The sequence below is a fragment of the Diadema antillarum genome, unplaced genomic scaffold (assembly GCF_040938485.1).
Source record: "Diadema antillarum isolate AM-2024a unplaced genomic scaffold, OU_Dant_1.0 seq00000348_RagTag, whole genome shotgun sequence".
Lineage (NCBI taxonomy): Eukaryota > Metazoa > Echinodermata > Echinoidea > Diadematoida > Diadematidae > Diadema > Diadema antillarum.
In genome coordinates, this window is record NW_027271358.1 from 2,148,181 (window position 1) to 2,169,043 (window position 20,863).

General features: G+C 38.3%; 1 protein-coding gene across 1 annotated transcript in view; it reads left to right on the plus strand.

The window, feature by feature from the left end:
• The window catches only part of LOC139731025 (low-density lipoprotein receptor-related protein 6-like), a 105,571-nt gene that overhangs the window by 66,912 nt on the left and 17,796 nt on the right, over positions 1 to 20,863 (plus strand). The window contains exons 5-8 of the mRNA XM_071641908.1: positions 2,979 to 3,110; positions 18,328 to 18,528; positions 19,439 to 19,634; positions 20,268 to 20,518. Of these exons, the coding sequence (XP_071498009.1) occupies positions 2,979 to 3,110; positions 18,328 to 18,528; positions 19,439 to 19,634; positions 20,268 to 20,518 (780 nt within the window). The remainder of the gene's footprint in view (positions 1 to 2,978; positions 3,111 to 18,327; positions 18,529 to 19,438; positions 19,635 to 20,267; positions 20,519 to 20,863) is intronic.

Sequence of the window (20,863 nt, forward strand, 5' to 3'; positions counted from 1 at the left end):
AAATGATATTGCCCTAAAATACATCAGTAGCAAGTTGAAGAAATGTGCACTTTTTTTCAAAAAGTAAAGTTTTGTGAAATTCACTTATATTTTCCTTATATCGTATGCATGTGACATCATACACTGTCGTAGTCGTCTCATCCAGCAGTGATTGCGCAGATACTTAAAAAACCCATAACTTTTGAATGGATTGTCCAATTTCCCCCAAACTTTCAATGATGTGTTCTACAATGTTGTTGCATTCACTCAATCCACATGTATATGACAGTGGACTTGTCCTTTAAGAAACCATTTTCTTTTCCTTGAAATTCCAGTACTTAAAGCCAAATTCTAAGACAAAACATAATTACACAACAAGGTAAACACCTCATCAAAATTATACTTAAATAGAACTACAAGTCTTGTTTTTTGATCTTTCCCTTTCCAGTCCTGGGGACTTGTTCCTCTGTTCACTTTAGTTGTCACATAACTTCAATAATCTTAAAAAATACAATGTCATATACAGTTGGTTCAACTTGGAAAATGTAATAATTATTGTCATATTAAAAAAAAAATCACATAATTTTGTTTATGATCACCACGTTGTACATGGAAATACAACAACTAAGAATTCAAGAACAAGTTGTGCACCAGCTATAGGCATGTGGCCTTTTTGTGGAGTTTGATTATTTGATGATTTTTTTTTTACATTTTTTTTTAAAGATTGTGGACTAGGGCATGCATGAACTGCTACATGTATCACTTTGGTATCAAGGGAATTCTGGAGAGCTATGTACTGTATACAAAAGTCACTTCTGTTGTGATGATTTTGTAGATATTAAATGTATTAGAAAATGTTAATAGAAAGTGAAAAGGAACTGAAGTCTTGCCTTTCACTATCACATAACAATATGGTGTTAACACACAATGTCACCTCCGAAACACAAGAAAAAGCAACCTACATGGAAAGCTGTGATTGGTAAATCTTCACAACTAAATCGCTTGTTGGAAATCAAGCTTCTAAGATGAAAGCATCTATATGTTTACTTAACTAAAGCAGGAGAATTGATCTTGATTACAATATTATATATACAACAGATGGGTGTATTTTGTGCATGCTCATTGTTTAAAAAAGTGAAAAAATGTAAATTTGCCCTAAAACGTACAGTCTAGTGATAAAAAAAAAGAGTGAGAGTGTTGTAGTTGATTTCTCCACTTTGAGACTTATGTTATTAAAATAAATGAAACCATTGGTGTACATGATATGGTTTCTCTTCAACAGAAATGAACAAAAAATCTTGTTAACAGTGTTTTGTCACCTCCGAAACAGTAATTTTTAGTTTTTATTGGATCTTTTATCAATCTCTAGAAAATTCTCACTTCCTGTTGCCATATTATTATTGTCATCCAAAAGAGATTCCTGTCAATTGGACAGAATCAAACAAAATTGCTTTGTCTTCGAGAAATTATCAAATATAATATGCTTGTTGTTTCGGAGGTGACAATTGTTTCGGAGGTGACAAGTGTTAACGGAAAATTGTAAATTGCTCTGAAATGAAAACAACAGGCTATATTTCTACTACCTTCCTGCAGAGATAATGTGAGGGGATATGTTACATTTTGGCAAATGTAATGTATAACTGATGTCAAGAATAAAAAAATCAAATACATAAATCTGTTGTCTCGGAGGTGACAGAAATGTTAACGGAAAAGTTACATAAATTTATAAACGCTCACCAAAAAATGATAAGTTATTTGAATTAAATAATTTTTGGATCAAAGTTAAGTCAGATTGATTACTATTCTGTTTTGATGGAAATTAGCAAAGTTGAATTTTATAATTGTGAACAAGAGCCAACTCAAAAGAGGGGTTAATTGTTAACGGAAAATGTCACCTCCGAAACATAAAGTTTGGACAATGTCAGTATTTAAAGAAGACAAAGCAGAACCTGGTAAACATAATAGTTCTTAATATAGGATACCTGTCTATCACAACAGCAACAAAAATAATGAAAAGGAATAAACAATTTAATTTGCTAGCTCTGATAAAAATACTATGTCAGAGTGAGTACACCAAAAGTGTTGGATTTCAAGCATGTAAGTACCTGCCACATCTGAAAGAAAAAGAGAGGAAAGTTCATTAAGGTACCCAAGGTAGACACTGTGGGTGGTAAGTTTATGAGAATAAATAATGCATATCTGTCGGTGTATAAGAAAGTTATACACCAATTAGTGCCAACACTGTGTTTTACACCACTGATTGTAAAAATGGCCATATAACATACCTTAATTCTGTTGATTTTATCCAGGCAGGTTTGTCCGGTCCTCCGTACAAAGCCTGCCTTCACCAGCTGCTCTGCCAGTTTCTCGGAAACACGCTTATTTCGCGTCATACCTCTCAGCTCCTCTTGAACCTCTGGCTCTGCCCAGGCCAGGAGCAGTGCCCTCAGTTCATCGTCTTCAAATTTGGATCCTTTATTCATTTCTGACAAACTGCATTGAAAATCAGTCATTTGTGATGACTGTTACTTTGTGTCGCGATCGGTGGCCTGGCCTGGGAGAGCAGCTGGGAAAGACATGCGTATGCACAATACATGGAAAAATTGCACAGGCCAGGGTAGCTGGCTGGCCGGGCGCGCGCTTTTTCACGTGAACCGGAAAGGCGTTTAGATGACGTCACTCTAAATGCATATAGAAATGCTGTGGCATTTTGCTTCCCCAGAATCGGCGATTTGGGAGAAACGCTGATTGTAAACGCACCTTTTTGTGCGTTTTGGATCGGCATTTTGAATCAGCGTTTCTATCGAAATCACGTTTCAAAAGCCTGATTTTGGCCCCCCAAATGGAAGCATAAACGCACCCTTAGATAAACGCAGCCTATACTTGACTCTCAGGTAGCACAAATTTGTATGTTCTGTGCATGTCAGGGTCAAGATTTATTTGTAGCTCAAGTAACAGAATTATTATACAGTTCTTATCCCACCCCACTCTCTGAACAGACTCTAATCCTTGTGGAACCAACAATGGAGGCTGTTCACACCTCTGTCTCCTAGCACCAACCAGACAAGGCTATAGCTGTGCTTGCCCCACAGGAGTACGATTACTGGAGGATGAGCTTACATGTGCCAATGGTAAGCCAGAATATTAAGCATTTCTATTTTCGTTGATGTCATGAGTACAAAGTGCACATGGAAAATGGCATTTTACTTGACTTCTGTTTCCATCTCTTTCACCACTTGTGTATTTGGTTTGATGTGCTACTGTATGTCCACCTGTTTGTCTGAAGCACAGTGATACCCTTCCTGAGAGTGTGTTGACAGTGCTGTATCCATCCTTCAGATAGTAGTTTAGGAAGGCTCTGCTCTAGTAGCTCTCTTTTACAACTCTACTGAATTTTAGCCTGATTTTGTGGTCAAATGAAATCTGACTTGACAGTACCATATACATCTAATTTTCACCATTTTAAGCGTATGGCCAAAGGAATACCGGTAAAAGTGTTTTCATTTATTTTGTTGAGATGGTTAATTGCCAAACATTTCATGATAGAAGGATCAATGTAATCAGCTAGGTTAAGACAAAATTAGATTGCATAGATAGGTGCAACAACTACATGTCATATTAGGTGAAGTTTGAAGCTAAGACTTAGTAATTTCTGACCTAAACTTTTTTTTACTGTTGGTATTAAGGTTACCTGACTGTTGCATTATCTCGTTTATAGTTTGAAATAAAGAGGCTGTATGACTCATACAATGAACACTAGTTGTTATCATTATGTGTTATAAGATAAAGTTAATGTCCTGCAAAATAAAATGTAAAGCTGGAGCAAGATGCTTTCACTTTAAATGAGTGCATGATTATTTGTTTTGTAAACGGTACTGGCCTTGAACATTGTTTTTGTAGAAGATGCTTTATTACATCTGAAATAACTAGTTAGATGATATAATATGAAACTCTATGTACGTTTAATTCATTGTCAGAATGGAAAAGTACTTGACACAAAATTTGACCCATAGTCTTATACTGCCAATCATTGTTCATGTACTTTCCTATTTGAAGTTTACTTTAATAAGAGGGACATACAATGCACGACTGTAAAATAAAGCAAAGTTAGTTGATCTATGATACAAATTACATTTTCACCCTGAAGTGACCAAACAAAACTAGAAGTAGGAGGTACCACCACAAAGGAACTCAGTGATTTGTCAATGTCTTGGTGGGTCAAAGGTTGCACTCTCTGGCTCGTGTAGTTGAGTGATGACCTGAGCCCCAGTGTGCAGACAAGAAGCCCAGTGTGGATTTAACCTTTGACCTCTGCACTCTGCCACAACCCCTCTCTGGGGTGCCTTTTAGTCTTGGAAGATCAGACCCAGTTTAAGGAATTCCCAAATGCAGTAGCCTCTGATAGGATTAGTATGTGTTGTGTATGAACATTTTTAATACTTTTCTACAAGATGGGTTTGGAACAGGGGTTGGCAAAAGTTTAAGGCCATGTTACCTGAAAGACTTAACCAAGGCTGTACTGTACAGGAACTGGTCATTACAAAAGATATTTCATCCTCCTGCCTGAATGCCATCCCATTTCCAAGGACAAGTGCAGATTCATTGGACTTGTCCAGCAGCAAGTTTTGTTTGCCCCAGACAAATGGACGGATTCATTTCTGGCACTCTCTGGTAATGCTCTCTTCTGTGGCAACAGCTAAATTTCTTGCTTGATTTCTTCTTGTTGCCATTGTAGTAGCAGTTGTGGTATGTTGCAAGTTAATCACTGCATACTGAATATATCAGGTAGTAGTGGTTTCTGGTGTATAGCAAAGCATGTGCTTACTGCACTTAGACATTAAAGGGACTGTATAGTTTTGGTTGAGGCCTAACTTCAGGTTTTTTAACATTTTTTTTTTTTTTTTGAGGGGGGGGGGGGGGGTGGTAAGAGTTGAGAAAGCCTGTATGAAATATGAAAGAGCATGTAATTCCAAGAGGGATTCAATGTTTATTTGATAAAAATTGGTTTTGAAATGGCAGAGGTATCCAAAACAGAACAATCCTGATAAAAGATGGGACCCACCTTTTATTAGGATCGCTTTGTTTTACTTTGTTTTTTTGATTTCTTAGCCAATCCAAAGCTGATTTTCATCTAATAAACTTTGAATTCCCTTCAGAATGGTATGCATTGTGTTCATTCGTAAGTGTTTTTTTGGTATAATCTCTCAAAAACTGAAGCCCAATCCTCATCTCCACCAATACTATACCATCCCTTTACCCCGTTGAGTACTGACTGATTTTGCTACAACACGCATTTCCCATAGACACCTGCCGGAGTATACTCGGGACTTGTCCTCAACGGGTTAATATACAATGCTAAACACATAGTGAAATCATTAGATGCAACATGACAGCAATCTCCACACTGCAAGATACAAAGAGTAGGTCCTACATCAGGTAGAACAAGGTGCTCAAGACTTGAGAGTAGACTGCTCTGGGCTTCTTGAAAGATTTGTTCTCAGATTGATTCATTGGAAGTCATGGTGATACCTAATCATTTTGTGTAAATTGCCATCATTTTAAACCCATGCCTGCCAATTTCAGTGCTGCTGCTGGAATGGATATACCGTGATACCAAATGCTTGCAAGGAGTGCAGCACAGAGCTTTCAATTCAAGCGATCCAGTTATACAACTATTGTCTTTAAGGACAAGTCCACCTTCATATACATGTGGATTGAGTGAATGCAGCAATATTAGTAGATCACATCAGTGAAAGTTTGAGGAAAATGGGACAATCTGTTCAAAAGTTATGAATTTTTAAAGTATCTATGCAGTCAGTGCTGGATGAGAATGACTACTACAGTGTATGATGTCACATGCATAGAACAATATAAGGAAAATATAAAGAGAATTTCACAAGATTTTATTTTTTGAAATAAGTGCATATTTCCTCGACTTGTCACTGATGTATGTTAAGGGTAATATTATTGCCCCTGCCCTCTGAAAGAGGTAAGTCAAGTGTTCTTTTATTATGTGAGAAAAGTGAAAATATGTTGAATTTTCTTTATATTTTCTTTATATCGTTCTACGCATGTGACATCACTAGCTGTAGTAGTTTTCTCATCCAGCAGTGACTGCGCAGAAAATTTAAAGATTCATAACCTAACTTAAACGGATTGTCTGATTTCCCCCAAACTTTCACTGATGTGTTCTGCTAATATTTCTGCATTCATTCAATCCACATGTATATGAAGTGGACTTGTCCCTTAAGATGTCTTCAACTGGTCTTTGGAGATTCAGAAGCAAGTGTATTAGGGTGTGGAATATTTACAGTGAGTTTGCACATGCTAAAAAAATCATTTACAGGGTGGTAGAAAACCACACCCGTGTCTTAGCCGGCACGGTATAGCAGGCAAAAGTATACTTCTGAAAACATTGGCTCATTATATGCCTACATGATGTGCAAGACATTTACATTCATGATGTGCAAACGTACACAAGCTGTTACATGTATGATTTCTTAAAGCAATAGCATGCTGTGCGCGAGCAGCGGCCTACAGTACAGTTGTGGGTGGGTTATAGACCACTCTCGCCCAGCAGTACAATGGTGGATACGCTTTAAAGGCAGCCGATCGCCATCCCTAATGGTACGTAAACTCCGAAGTTTGTGCATGCAATTGCGCAATGCCAGACTCGGTGCTATATCCATAAACGTGTGGGACAATGCTGCCACTGAGATACGTGTGTGTGTGTGTGGGTGTGTGTACGCATCATACACAAACATTGTCACCGCGAGCTGCGGTGATTGGAGGGGAGAGGCCAGGGGGGCGTTTCATCAACGAGTTCATCGGAGGTTTTCACCGACGAATTTGCTATCAGCCAATCAGACGCAAGGATTTCAGTAGCTTTTAACAGGTGTCGGTGTAAATCACCGACGAAAAGTTTCATGAAATGGTCCCCAGAAGAGGCACGCGCGCGCGTGTGTGTGCGTGTGTGTGTGTGTGTATGCAACATACACAAATATTGTCACCGCGAGCTGCGGTGATTGGAGGAGAGAGGCCAGAAGACGCGTGGCTCTTTTGGCCTCTCTTCATGGACATGCGCACTGAGAGTGCGTCCATTCGGAAGCTTTCTTGGCTCACTCGGACAGCCATTTTGGGTTAGGAGATTAGCACAGAGAGCTCTCTTGTAGCCCACAGAACTCTAGCGTTTTGTTTGCTGACCCATTGAGCCAGCGCTATTCTCATTCGGGGTCACTACATTTGATACAGAATGGGGGAGGCAGCGTGTAGCGTTCGTCTCCGTGCCGCACAAACCACTCGCCACAACTGTGTGCCTTTAAGATGATTTTAATGCAATATGTGCATTGCATCATGATCGGTAGATGAATTTCCAATGTTTTGTTTTTCATCTTCTCCAAAGTAGTAAATATAAAAAAAGTTGGTATGGAAACTCCTAAAAAGATGTGGACAAGGTCGAGGAACACAAATTTTGTATATTTTTATCGCCATTTTGAAACATAGTAAAAATAAAAAACAGTGAGGGGCCAAAATTGGATGCCCATGAGGACAAGATACTACTTTCTTTTTTTTTTTGCCTCCGCCCCAACGTGTCGCCGGAGGCATTATGTTTTTCGGGTTGTACGTCCTTCCATCCGTCCATCCGTCCATCTGTCCCTCTGTCCATCCGTCCGTTTATTCTCAATAAAACCCACAATAACTAACATTGCGAGTTAGAGAATAGTTTCTCATTCAATTTGCTGTATAGATTTTACCATTTGATGGCTTCTGGGGCAAATTATTGTGATTGTCCTGCAACACTTCCCCAGCAGTTTTGCGTAAACATGCTGTTTACTTTATGCAAATTAGGTAGCGAGGTTAAAAGCTTTTGGCAAGTTAATCGCACTGTATTGCCGAGCCTGATTAAACCTACTTCAAGGAAAGTGAACAATCACCACATTTGTGACAAACATGTAATTTATATTTTTTGCCAATTATGTGAAACTGTCATCACACATTGTCATGATGTACTATAGACTTATTGGGAGAACCATGCATTATGGCAGAGGCATACCAGTCGCCATAGCGACATTTCCAGTTTACTTTTACATTTCTAACTTCCTTTCAATGTGATGCCATAAAACTGAATGCTGAAGATGGGGCAGGGCAGCATGAGGCACAAGGACATCAGCGCCTATCCTTGCTTCAAGGTCCAAGTGTGTGGGGAAGGGTTTGGCAGGAAAGAAGAAATTCAATTCTTCCATGGCTTTGAAGAATACATGTATGTTAACCTGTTGGTGGGTAGACAGTAGAGAAAAATTTACTTCTTTTCTCCAAGGAAGAAGGGTTTTTTCTTTCTTTCTTTTTTCTTTTTTTTTTTTTGGGGGGGGGGGGGAGGAAAAGATGGTGGAGATAGTGAGAGAAAGAAAACAGAGTTTAGTTCTTGACTTTATTGAAGGGTGAAGGATTTTTGGGGGTGGGGGGGGGGGGGCTGGATGGAAAGGGATGATGATGAGGGAAAGTCAAAGAGAAAGGAAGAGAATTCAATTCTTCTTTGTGTTCTTAGATGAAATGCTAGGGGAGGTAGATTGAGAAAGAAAGAATGACTTCAGATCGCTGTGTTTTGAGGTAGAATGATTTGGGAGGGAGGGAGAAAGAGGATAGGCTGAGAGAGAGGGAGAGCATTTACTTCTTCTATGTGCCTTAGAATGATGGGGGAGGGAGATTGAGAAAGAAAGAATTCAGTTCTTCTCTTTATTCCAAAGAGGAAGGATTTGTTTGGGCGAGGGTGGGGGGTAGTGGAGTCGGTTGTGATGAGCCTTAAATTGCCAGAAAGCCTAGAAAAGCTGCTGCACCTAGTGAATAGCCTAGTCCCTAAGCATGATAAATGACTTCATAAATCAAGTGGAAAAATAATGAGAAACCATTTGTTCCCATGAATTCAGAAAAGGTATAGACTTTTTCTTCTACTTACCTCTTCTATGCCTGTGTCATTAGAGGAAGCTAAAAGATGCAGGTGGGTATTCTGTGTACCCTCATTTTCCCTCCTTTTGTTTGGGTGGAATGACTTATTTTTGTATTGCAATGTCTACAAGATAGTTGTACATTAATTTATCTCTCCTTCTGTTAGAACTGGCTTGGAGAATTGTTCTGCCCTTTGCTTCCAGAGTCATAATAGATTCTGAATTTTGTCTGCCTGAAAAGAGATAGCAGCTTCCATGGGCAGGCCCTCATTGGGGCCTCAAGATGAAATGAGCTGATCGCATTTTAAAATTTAGTGAACTCCAAATTCTTAGGATCACAACTCTCAATTTACAATCAAATTGTGAAATATACCCTGTGGGTCCAAAGGCAAACAGCAAGCACCACATGTATTGAAAGAGAGGAAAAAAATTAAAATTGTCCATATATCCTTGCCATATGTAGAATAACCTACAAGTATTATGAGCTGTAATTTGATGTACTGGTATGCTATAGTAAGATTAGATCATTATATACATGTTTATTGTTATGCAAATTGTATTCAGATTTACTAGATCATGGTTTAATGCAAATCTGTAGTCTAAAAGACAATGCTGCGATTATTAATTACTCCAATCATTTATTTCATAGTTGATATTTAATCTCATGAAGACTATTTGACACCCCAAAAAGAGAAAAAAATCCAGGAAACATACTGTTAGGTGCCCTCCTGTTTGTATAGTAGGCCTGTGCCATAAGCAAGTGGGCTAGCAGGCTTTACTACTCTACTAACATTCCTTCATTGCAGAATTACATGGTCTAATATAATCACGCATCCTGTGAAGAAGGACATGGAGAAATCTTGCGTGATTAATTAATTCTAAATGACAGGATTGATACGAGCCCAAAATGGCTCAAAAATATTTATCAGTGAGACAGTACAGTACATGTAAGTTAAAAACCAATAAGCAAAATAGAATTGACATTATTGATGTTGTCTTTTAGTATACATACTGTTCCATGTATTTCCACCACTCTTCCTTCTCCCCTCCTTTCCTATTTTATATTGACAAATTTTAAATGGATGAAAGCATATCTCATGAAGGGTGCTACTCTGTTTTTGTGTGTACACTGTTTTTTCTCCTTTTCAGTCAGTATTTGAGACCAGTAAAATGTGTATAGTCAAATTTTCATCTGCCCTTGAGTGGTAGGTATTTACAATCTGTTCATTAGGTCATAACATGAATCACTCAGGAGTGGGGGAAACATGAAAAGTGAGCATACATTGTACATTTTACTATGGAGCATTTAGTTTGGAATTCATCATCTATTTGCCAGAATGTTTTGTTCCTCACAACATTGGGCATAATAATCATATCTGTACCAGTACAATTGTATGTACAAGAGTGGTGCTGAAAGTTGTCGGGAGATGAAATTTGTGAACATTGCCCAAGTTTACCCTTACTTACAAGCTACCCAGTATATTTCACAAAGATATGGTATCCACATGTCCATGTGCTATCATTACCAGTAACTAAAAAAATTATGTTCCAGTTACCAAGTGTGATATGCTTGCAGCGTTATTATTGAAGTGTTGATTAGGCCTCGTGACATTATAGTTGAATTGTTCATGTAGCCTCAAGAAAAAAAAATCTTTTGCAATGCAGAGCAAATTTTATAATGTACTTAGGTCCTGCCTCTTGGGTTTTGCTTCTGTATTGTGAAGACAGGAGTGATGAGAAGACGGGTACAATTGTTTGAGAATATGAACCCTATCCATCATGTAGACAGGTGCAACAAAGGAAGCTGAGCATTGGGTTCCAGTATGGTTGGCTGCTTCCATAAAGCCACTTTTCTTTCTCCCTCTCTTCCTTCTCTCTTTCTTTTTCTCACAAAAAAAGAAAAGAAAAAGAGATTACATTTTTGTTATTTCTTTTGAACTGCTTACGATATCTGTATGCCTTGTTTATCAACTTGTTCACCCCTGATCATCCATCAATTACAAGTTTGTTGAAATCGTACAATACCAATCATACAGGAGGAGGACAAATTATTGTCAGTGTAATTATTTACTGACTGCAAATAGTCAGGAGATCCATAGTTTTTTCCCCCGCAAGTTTATTTTCAAGCTTTTTTTATTTGTGTTTATGTATTAACTATTTTCAAGCCCATCAGTTTTATTGCACATTGTATAGTAGAATGTGATTGTCTGTCTACTCACCCCCCCCCCCCCCAATCAAACAAGGAGAAATTCTCATTTTGTCAACACCATGCTTTTAAACATCAGAAGTTAAGTGGTGAGATTATGGGGGATTTAGCTACCTGGATTTGGTTTTATGTGGTCTGTGTATCTGGCAGACAACATGCATATAAATAGGCCTATAGTACAACATAGTAAATATACCTTACTATGGCTTAAAATGTTATTTTCTCACCACAACTATAGATAGAATATCATATGGCAAAAATAATTTAGCGGAATTCATTATCAAAGATAAATGAACATTTGTTTCAAAGTCAAAATTCAAGGTCATGAAATTTAAAGGAATGTCACTTTCCTCATATAACTTCACTTGGTGCATACCTGTGTGAGAATGCAGTGATTGCGGGAGGGGGGGGGGGGTGATTTGTTGTAGTCAACAGTATTTAAATCGCTTTCATTTCGATGTGGAAAATATATTAGTTATGATTATCATTCGTGCAGTTCCATAGCAACTTGTATTGAAAAATGAGCATGCGAACATACATTGTATGTGTACTCTTATGTTCTTTGAGACCAATGTGAAATGAGAGGAAACCTGGACAAGATGTAATGTGGCTTTTTGAACAAATGCCTTGACTCGAGGGAGGTGGGAGCTATGTCAAGAAAAGTTAGTCTCTCTTCACCTTGTCAAGAAAACATCAATAATCTCTCATTCAGAATCACAAAAGAAAGTCAACATTATGCTGACTGTGGTGATGATTGGTTAAAGGAACTGTGAACATAGAGAGGAGTCAGGGAGAAAGAGGAGGAAAATGGGCTTTGGGGAAACATTACTATTCCTGTGTTGATTTATCTGACATGCCTCCAGTTCCTGCATGAAGGGAAATACCTTTTATACAGAGGAAATGACAGATGGGCTTCCCCTTCCCACTTTACCCTCATGAAGAGAGTTTGTGCAGGTCACAAGGCTCTTGTCAGACTGTGCTGTTTGCTCTCTGTATCCCCCTGCCTGCTGCTCCCCACCACCCCTCCTTTGCACTCTGTAACCTGACCCTCTGACCCTGCACCTTTTGTTCTCTGTTTGCTTCTATTGTCATCTCTCCTTCACTTTTGTGCTGTTGTTGCTCCAGCATCCCTTTTGATTGATGGGTGCAGAAACCGTGTCTACTACCCAGAAACAGACAAAACTCTGCCTGTCCTGTTCCCAATACTGTCTATTCGTAGCCTGCAGCCGTAGTGAAGTAGACAGCATTATGTGATTCACATTGTTTTCTCTTCTTTCTTTTTTTAATGGTTGATGTGGTAGGTTGTCTTCTGTTCTTGTTTTTGTGTTTTAAAGGGAGTTGGAAGGATGTATAACTTACTCATCTAGAAGATATGATATAGGCCTACACTATACAATGTAAATCACAAATAAACTATTAGAACACTTTTGAAACCTTCAAACTTCATCAATTATTAGCCACAGTCACACTGGCAAAAGATCAAGAAGTTTAAGATCGCAGTCTTTAACCTGTTGAGGATGAGTCCCGAGTATACTCGGGCAAGTGTCTATGGGAAATGCGTGTCGTAGCAAAATTAAACTGTCCTCAACGGGTTAAGATCTCAAAGTTTTGCCAGTGTGACTGCAAATTTCCCATGAAACTTCTCACGAAACTTCCCACTCAAACTAAGGATATTTCCCTCTCTCCCGCCAAGCTTCTTGATCTTTTGCCAGTATAAACGCTAGAAATTGAAACCTTGTGAAGTTTGTCACGTGACCAGTCCACCACCTGTTTGCTGGCTGTGCTTCCGAAGTGCTTGGCCACTGTAATGTGCAGGTGTTCATTGTTACGTTACAATCACTAGCCATCAGATTGTGTACTCTATCTTCTTCCTTGCGCATGCACCCTAATGTCTTAAACTTCTCGATCCAGAGACGGAGAAGTTTGGCTGCCAGTGTGGATGGATAACAAAAGATCGTGTAGGCTTCGCGATCTTATATTAAACCTTGCAAAACTGTTACGATTCAGATTTTTAATAATTTTTTTTTTTCATAATGGAGTAGTGACATTGATTGCAACTGTACCTACAAATTTCAAAAGATAATGACGTTACCTCCTACTCTACCCTGTTACGACCAAGATCACTCTGAGAATGATCGCACAAAAGAAACAATCAACTAATGTTCAGGTGGTTTATTAACAGTGATATTGTGGGTACAGACAATGATCAATATAACAATTATATACATATATATTAGCACAATGAGAGTGTGATAACTTACATGCATTACAGCCAAATCTTAAATCACAAGGTCCATGTAATCCCCTGGAAATGTCCAAAGACGATGTTCGATGCACAGATGAATGATCCTTGATGCACCGATGAATGATTCCTCCAACGTAAATCCAGAGGCGCAGGTTACAGTAATCTAGGGTATAAGTCCGCAGCGATACATGCAGAATCCAAACGTTGTGACGACTGTGTCCAGTCGATGCGTGAATGATGATTCAGCCAATAATATCCAGCTAAGAATCCAGCCCGTCACAGCTTTGATGAAGCAATGTCCATTGACATGAAAATGGAGTCTATCCCCAATGTAGGCGAATCAATTCTCTGCAGGCAAAATGTCTCCCAGACCTTATCTCTACAAATATAGCAGGTCAGTTGGTAACACAGGACTGGCTATGACAAGTCGCTTCAGAGCCAGAAGTGACGTAACTCTCAGAGCAGAGGTGCTTGGTACTCTGCCTGCTTCAGAATTTCTATGGCTTACATAGGTCCATTCACCCCTTCTGGAATGATCTGTAATTTGCTCCAACCTGGGGCTACATACTTCTACCTGCTTGCACATACATGTGACTTCAAGAGATTTCCAAAACCCTGACTGCCTGTTTATAACTACCCGTACCAATCACATTGGGCTACAAACACAGTGTATGTTTCCCATCACTCAGCCAAATATGTAAGCACTTCCTAGAACATTCTAGATTGGGTGAGAGATCATTCTAGATTGAGTGAGCTATAATGTATTTTCTGTCACAAGCATGTACTGTAACTATACCAAATAGAAAGTTCTCCACTAATCTGGTCAACCTGTATGTACTGTATCTATACCAAATAGAAAGTTCTCCATTAATCTGGTCAACCTGTATACATATTATAACAACCATGCATACGGTACATCATACATGTACATAACTACTAGTGTGTACATTTGTGACAACCCATTGACATAATGTACACAAACACATTCAAATTATATTTTTCCCATAGTTTTGTAACTACCACCCCTTTTGAGTCATTGTTGCAAAGTTTATATTACAAAACTTCAGTAGTCCAGTAACACCAATTCTTTATTTTATGTTAAAGAAAAAGGTGAGAAGGTGAAGGATTTGAATATAGGTCAGTAGGAGACTTAGTTAGCTTGATGATAATATTACCTGCTCCAATTTACATAATATGTGGTTGCGGCAAGTTCCATAGAATCACAGAGGCATGGTATTTTGTGACATCATAAGTTACTTATTTTAGGTCTGATTTTTTATAAACCTCTACCATTCTGTTGCTCTCACATATTGAAGACAACTTGAATATATTGTAACGATTGTAACAGATTGTAACAGATACGTTCGTCTCATGAAACTTCCGCGAATTTGAGCTGATGGCCTTTTTTGCGGCATGAAACTTTTGTGATTTGCCGACCATGATAAAAAATTATGAGTACAGCTGTACCAGGTACTCAGTACCTGTAGAACTTTGTAGTACCCCGTATTTGGGGGCTTTTGATAAATGAAATATGACATTATCAGAGAAGACCAGTATTTGATTTGAAGCCTACTAAATACAGTTACATTAAGTTTGGAAGTGCACTTGCAATCATATTTGATTACATGCTAGGTCTAAATGTTACAGCATCGTACAAGTCAACTTACATACTTGTATGGTGTACAGTCTTGTACTGGCTTTTGAATAATGAATTGTGTAGAGAAAACCTTGTGTGAATCTTGGTTCAAGAAATTCTTAAGAGTTTCATACATGCAAAAATTTCTGGTTTTACAGTTGTATGAAATTCAACAGACTTGTCACATGTCAGTTTTTGTAGAAAGACAAGTTTCAAAGCATCCCGGAGGCAGTACTTGAAAAAAAAGAAGAAGGAAAGAAATAGCATGTAATGCTTCTATTACATCTGTGAGTATATTTGGTATGCTGATTTTGGTATTAAGATAATTACAGTTTGCATCATGGACAACTTACAAAGCAAAGTGATTTTATGGAGTTATTAGGCAAACATATGGTGGGCCCCCAATAGATGCATATGATGAGTATAGATGGAGAGCATGATAGAAAAAGAATGTGTGTGTTGGGGGGGGGGGAGGGAGGGAGGGGTGAGTGTGCAAATCGAGGAAAAAGAGGAGACTAAGGCTAATCTGAATTTGAAACAATAAGAGAAAAATAAAGGGGCAGAAAGTAGGAAAAAGAAAAGTGACACTAAAAGAAAGGAATTTGAGAAAAGAGAAAAAGAGGCCTGGCAAAGTGATATGGAAGACTACTTGCAATCATGTTTACAAAGAGAGAAAATGAAGCAAAGGGAGAAAAATCATGGACTCCATGTAGCCATCTGAGAAGAAAGGAGGGGTAAGAATATCATGAAAATGAGAAAATGCATTTTAAAGCCATTGTTGGTTTGTGACTGCTGCGTACATTAAGTCCTAACGAGATAACATAAATCACAACCAAGCTTCTGGGTAACTTTGCCTTGTGTTATGAATTGATGCTAATTGAAAGCGACACAATTGAATCTTCTTTTCAAATTTGTATGTATCGCATGATGTGATCTGAATGTATCTTGTTCCTCTCTTTTCTATCTAGGTGGGTTATGGTGAATGTACTCTGTAATCTAAGATGCAATGAAAGACAGCAAGGCATATGATGAGTAATGCATATAAAAAATTGTGCACATATTGTGGAAAAAATTTTACGTAAATCTGCGTATATGAGCAAGTATAGTACAGATGTGTTTTGATTAATCAGAGGAAATAAGTCTTGAGATTTGATGCTCGTCTCTGTGTTTTGCTCATGAGTGGAAGCATTCCAGAGTCATCACATTTCTTTGATTTGCCTGGAAAACCCTCTGTTTCTGTCTTTTAAAGTTTTCATTTCCTGTCTTAACTAAAAAGAATTGATTTTCAGTAAGTAGTATTGACAATACAATGTGCTTTGTTGAATTATTCACAAAACAAGAGTGATCTAAAAACTTAAGAGTGCAGTACAATGTACATGAACCTCTTTGATCAAAGAGATCACTGTGTGTCCGTGTGTTGCCCCTGTATCCCTATGGGGGGGGGGGGGGGATATTACATAAGTTTGCTATGCCATTATCCAAGGATCTCTTTAGATTTGTGGTCTGTGCACAATGTAGGGTCCAAATGCTAACAGCTCTTTGTCTGCATCATAACATACATTGTACAACACTATTTTAATCAAAGTCTAGATTTACATATTGTATACAATGTTCTGATTGTGAGCATACAACAAGCCATTACCAAAAGTTCTTATCTGTAATGTACAGTATCATGTGTAAATGGCTTAGTGTAAGTCAGTCTTTTCTTTTATAAAATCATGTAGCTTTGAAGGTGATAAAAGAATTAATTGGCAATCTTTGAATAATTCTTAATGGAGAGGTTTTTTTTTTTTTTTTTTTTTTTTTTTTTTTTTTAAAGAGGCATTCCACAAAGACATGAATAATGCTTCTATTGGGCGATGCACTACTTCTACATTTAATATGTATTTCCAGCAAGCTTTCATGTGCTCCAATGATATGAGCTTATCTTTAATAGGTATCTCTACATCAGCTCATAAGTTATAACGATGTATATGCTTACAGACCTGCATACGTGTACACTGTAGGTGTATGCCCAGATTGATTTGATTAATTACATGTTCCTGAGTATAATATGGGGCAAAATTTATCTGCTTCGTGGCACTTCAAACCCCAAGCTTTACTGAATAGGATAGAGAATTTGGCGTGAAGGTAGTGTTTTACTTCAGAGTACCATTTTCATTATCAGACAGTCAGATAATTACAGCCTGTAGATACCTGATGATTGTAATGTCATGACTTTACAACATAATGATTATGGTGATTATGATGATGATGATGATATTGATATTGTAGTCACCCTCATTGTCATTTTGTAACGGGGTTGAGACTGGATATGAAGGGAGATCCAATGATTTATATCAAAAGATAAAATTTATGAATTTCCATGGGGCTCAGTGAATTGTGTAATTAATATTCTGACAGTTTTATTAGGAATTGTAGCATGTATGATGCACCCTGAAACAGTATGTGATGAGTTGAACACAAAGTAATTTGAAATGACAGTTTAAATTCAGGGATATTGTGATGTCCTTGAAATTCCAGAGGATTGGCCTTATGATCTTTTATTTCCAATTTGCTTTTTTCAGCTCTTAATTTAGTTCAATCATTTTGTTTTCTGAAGCATTGCCAAAGCCCATGGTATTGACATTTCAATCAAGTACTCTTGTAGTTATGGCATTCTGTGGTTTTCACCTTGGGATACAATGTTTAGTTGATGTTTTAGCCAAATGCTCAGACTGGCAGTTTGATGTAAGTTTTTCAATGAAAATTAGGCTGTTGTTGCCATGAAACAATTATATTGTAATAAGATGCAGGTATACCTTTCAGCAATATACATGTATTAGTCTCCTCAAAATGTTTTGATTGAAATCGAGTTGTGCTCATTTTCAGCAGTATCAATATCAAGCAAAATTGGACATTAGGTGACTTTTGTCTTTGTCTATGAAGTATTTACAAGCATATTTATGGATTATTGAGATGTTACAAACTTATATCCACCCATTTTACATTTGCCATTATCATATCGTGACTTTCTTGCCTATTGTATTTTTGCAAACTCTATTGTGAAAAAGCATTATGTGTATTTGGAATTTTTTTTTTCTATTCAAGCACCAAGAGACAAAACTACTTTGTAGAGGATTCCTCAATAATTATGATTATAATGATACAAGCCATGATGATGCAGGTAAAATATCATCACCATTGTCATTGCCATCATTATCATTTCCATCATGAAGATGACCATTATTATATATTTGTTATCACAGTTTGTGTTGTTGTCACTTCTTGTGTCCTCCTTATCAAGTATCTGTTTCAATTTTGCCCCTGCTATGTCCAGGCCCCCAGGAGCTGCTGCTGCTGGCGCGTCGTAAGGATATCAGGAGGATATCCCTGGACACGCCCGACTACACTGACATCAAGCTCCCACTTGAGGACATTGAACATGCCATCGCTATAGACTATGACCCTGTTGAGGGTTACATCTACTGGACGGATGATGTGGTGCAGGCAATACGGAGAGCAAAGTTGGATGGATCAGGTCAGCTGTCATAAATAGTGATTCACTGTGTTGTTTTTAAGCTGCTCACTTCTCCTTAAGAAGAAAAAGAAAATGCCTTTGCCTTGTCAATTCTCGGCTTAAGGCTATCCGTATTTTTCTCTTCTCATGGGCTGTTATGGAAAGTTGGCCAACCTGCCCATTGTTCAGGACTTTCTAGTAATGCAATTTGGAAGGGTTAGTATTGGCAGTCGCATTTCTTAGCAATAAAAGGTGAGGTTGAGTATGCCAAGAATAACAGAAAATGAGACCCTGATGTTAATGAGTGTGAGATTTTACAGTCCTCATGAATTTTCATTTCCTTTCTCACCTGACTAGGTCAGCTAGCACTTGGTTTGTTAAAAGCATCGTGTCATGTCTGCTTTACTTAAGGCTTGTCCCATGAATATCCACTACTCAATGTATAGTATGGGGTTAAAACATTGCAAGTGAGAAAAGAAGCAATTTATTAGCCTCTGTTTTACAGTTCATTGGAGACCAAGAATACAAGTGAGGAAAAGGCCGATGAAATCCATGGCAAAGGATGGTTCCAGGCTAATGAAAAGGGTCTAGAAAACCTAGTGAGAAAAAGGCTTTGGTAAAGATGTGAGGAGGTAACTACTTGCGTCCTTAGTTTCCCCTCAGGATTAGAGAAATAATTATGTACAATTTTGTAGCCATCTTGCATAATGCCTGCCTATGTGTATGCACAGATACTATTAAATTTGGCTTGAATAAACTAAATGGCTTTGTTGTAGAAGCTCTTGCCCAGAGACTTCAAACAAAAGTATATGCCAGTATGGATCATGTAACATAGTGGTGGGATAGAAAGTATAGCAAAGTATTCTATAAAGTGCAGATGCTGTCATATCCCTTGTCAGTTGACGTATGTTTCTTTGTAAAAACTTTACAGAGAGTGAGTATGTTATCCAGGGTGATATCGTCCATCCTGATGGTATTGCTGTCGACTGGGTGGCACGCAATCTCTACTGGACTGACACGGGTACAGACCGCATAGAGGTCTCCCGGCTGAATGGCACATCACGCAAGATGCTGATAGCTGAGGTCTTAGATGAACCAAGAGACATTGCTGTTGATCCAGCTAAAGGGTAAGTGTTAGTGATGACACAAACTAGTACGTTTTCCCTCTACCTCTCAGTTAGGAGATGATCTCACAGTTCTTCTTGTGGATGGCTCCTTCGTGTGGTGGCCTGATTTATATACAGAAAAATTCATTCAAATTCCTAAAGCTCCTACAGTACTTATGTTGTACAGATCATTCAAGATGGAACAGATGCTGCTGTCACATGAGATGAACTCACTGTTTTATATTGTGTAGTGAATATTGACTCATGCAAAACTGTATGTGCCTATGAGCATGTAATTTTGTAGTATCATATGATGACTTTATACAGAGCAGCAATCATCAAATCTGTTGTCATGGGAGCCTCGTGCATAAGAAAACGGCAATAAACGGCAAATGGTGTAGAATGCACTTCCTGCAGCCCCTCCTGGAAAGTGTTGATAATTCAAATTGCTGTTCATATGTGGTAACCAAGAAGACATACTTGTATCAAGCTTCAAAATATTCTGCATGGAACTTTTTCTTCTTTCTGACCCCCTGCCCCATCCTCTCCCCTTCCAGAATTTCATTTGTGTCAGTTTAATGAAACTATGTGTTTTATAGTGGAATGAATAAATGCCCAGATTAATCCACACTTCTCAATGTTTTACTTTGACAGTTATATGTACTGGACAGACTGGGGCATTGAGTCAAAGATTGAGAGGGCTAACCTCGATGGCACAAACCGTACAGTTCTTGTGAACACCTCCCTCATGTGGCCAAACGGCATAGCCATTGACTATGCTGAGCAGAAGATCTACTGGGGGGATGGGTCAGAGGACAGGATTGAGGTTATCGACGCAGATGGCTCGAACCGGAGGGTTATTGTCGACCAAGAAATCCCCCACATATTTGGGTTCAGTTTGCTTGGTAAGTCAGGAGTTGAAGTGTTCCTGATTTGTGTCAGATGGCTCATTTGGTCCCTCATATAGTAACTGATGTAGCAAAGTGTGCTTTTTTAAGTTGGAGGAACATGAGAGAAATGTCATGTTGTTCACATTCTAGTTTAGATGAATGTCTTCTTTTATCTAGAGTTAGCAAGTTGTTCTCAGGAAAGGATGCAATTGTTTTAATTTGTTCATTGTCGACAACAGTGTCAATGAATTTAAACTGTTATTCCCATATTACTGCTTGATCATGTACATTTCTTGCTTATAGGTAGGACCAGTGGGTAGGACCAGTAGGTAGGACCAGCGGGTAGGACCAGGGGTAGGA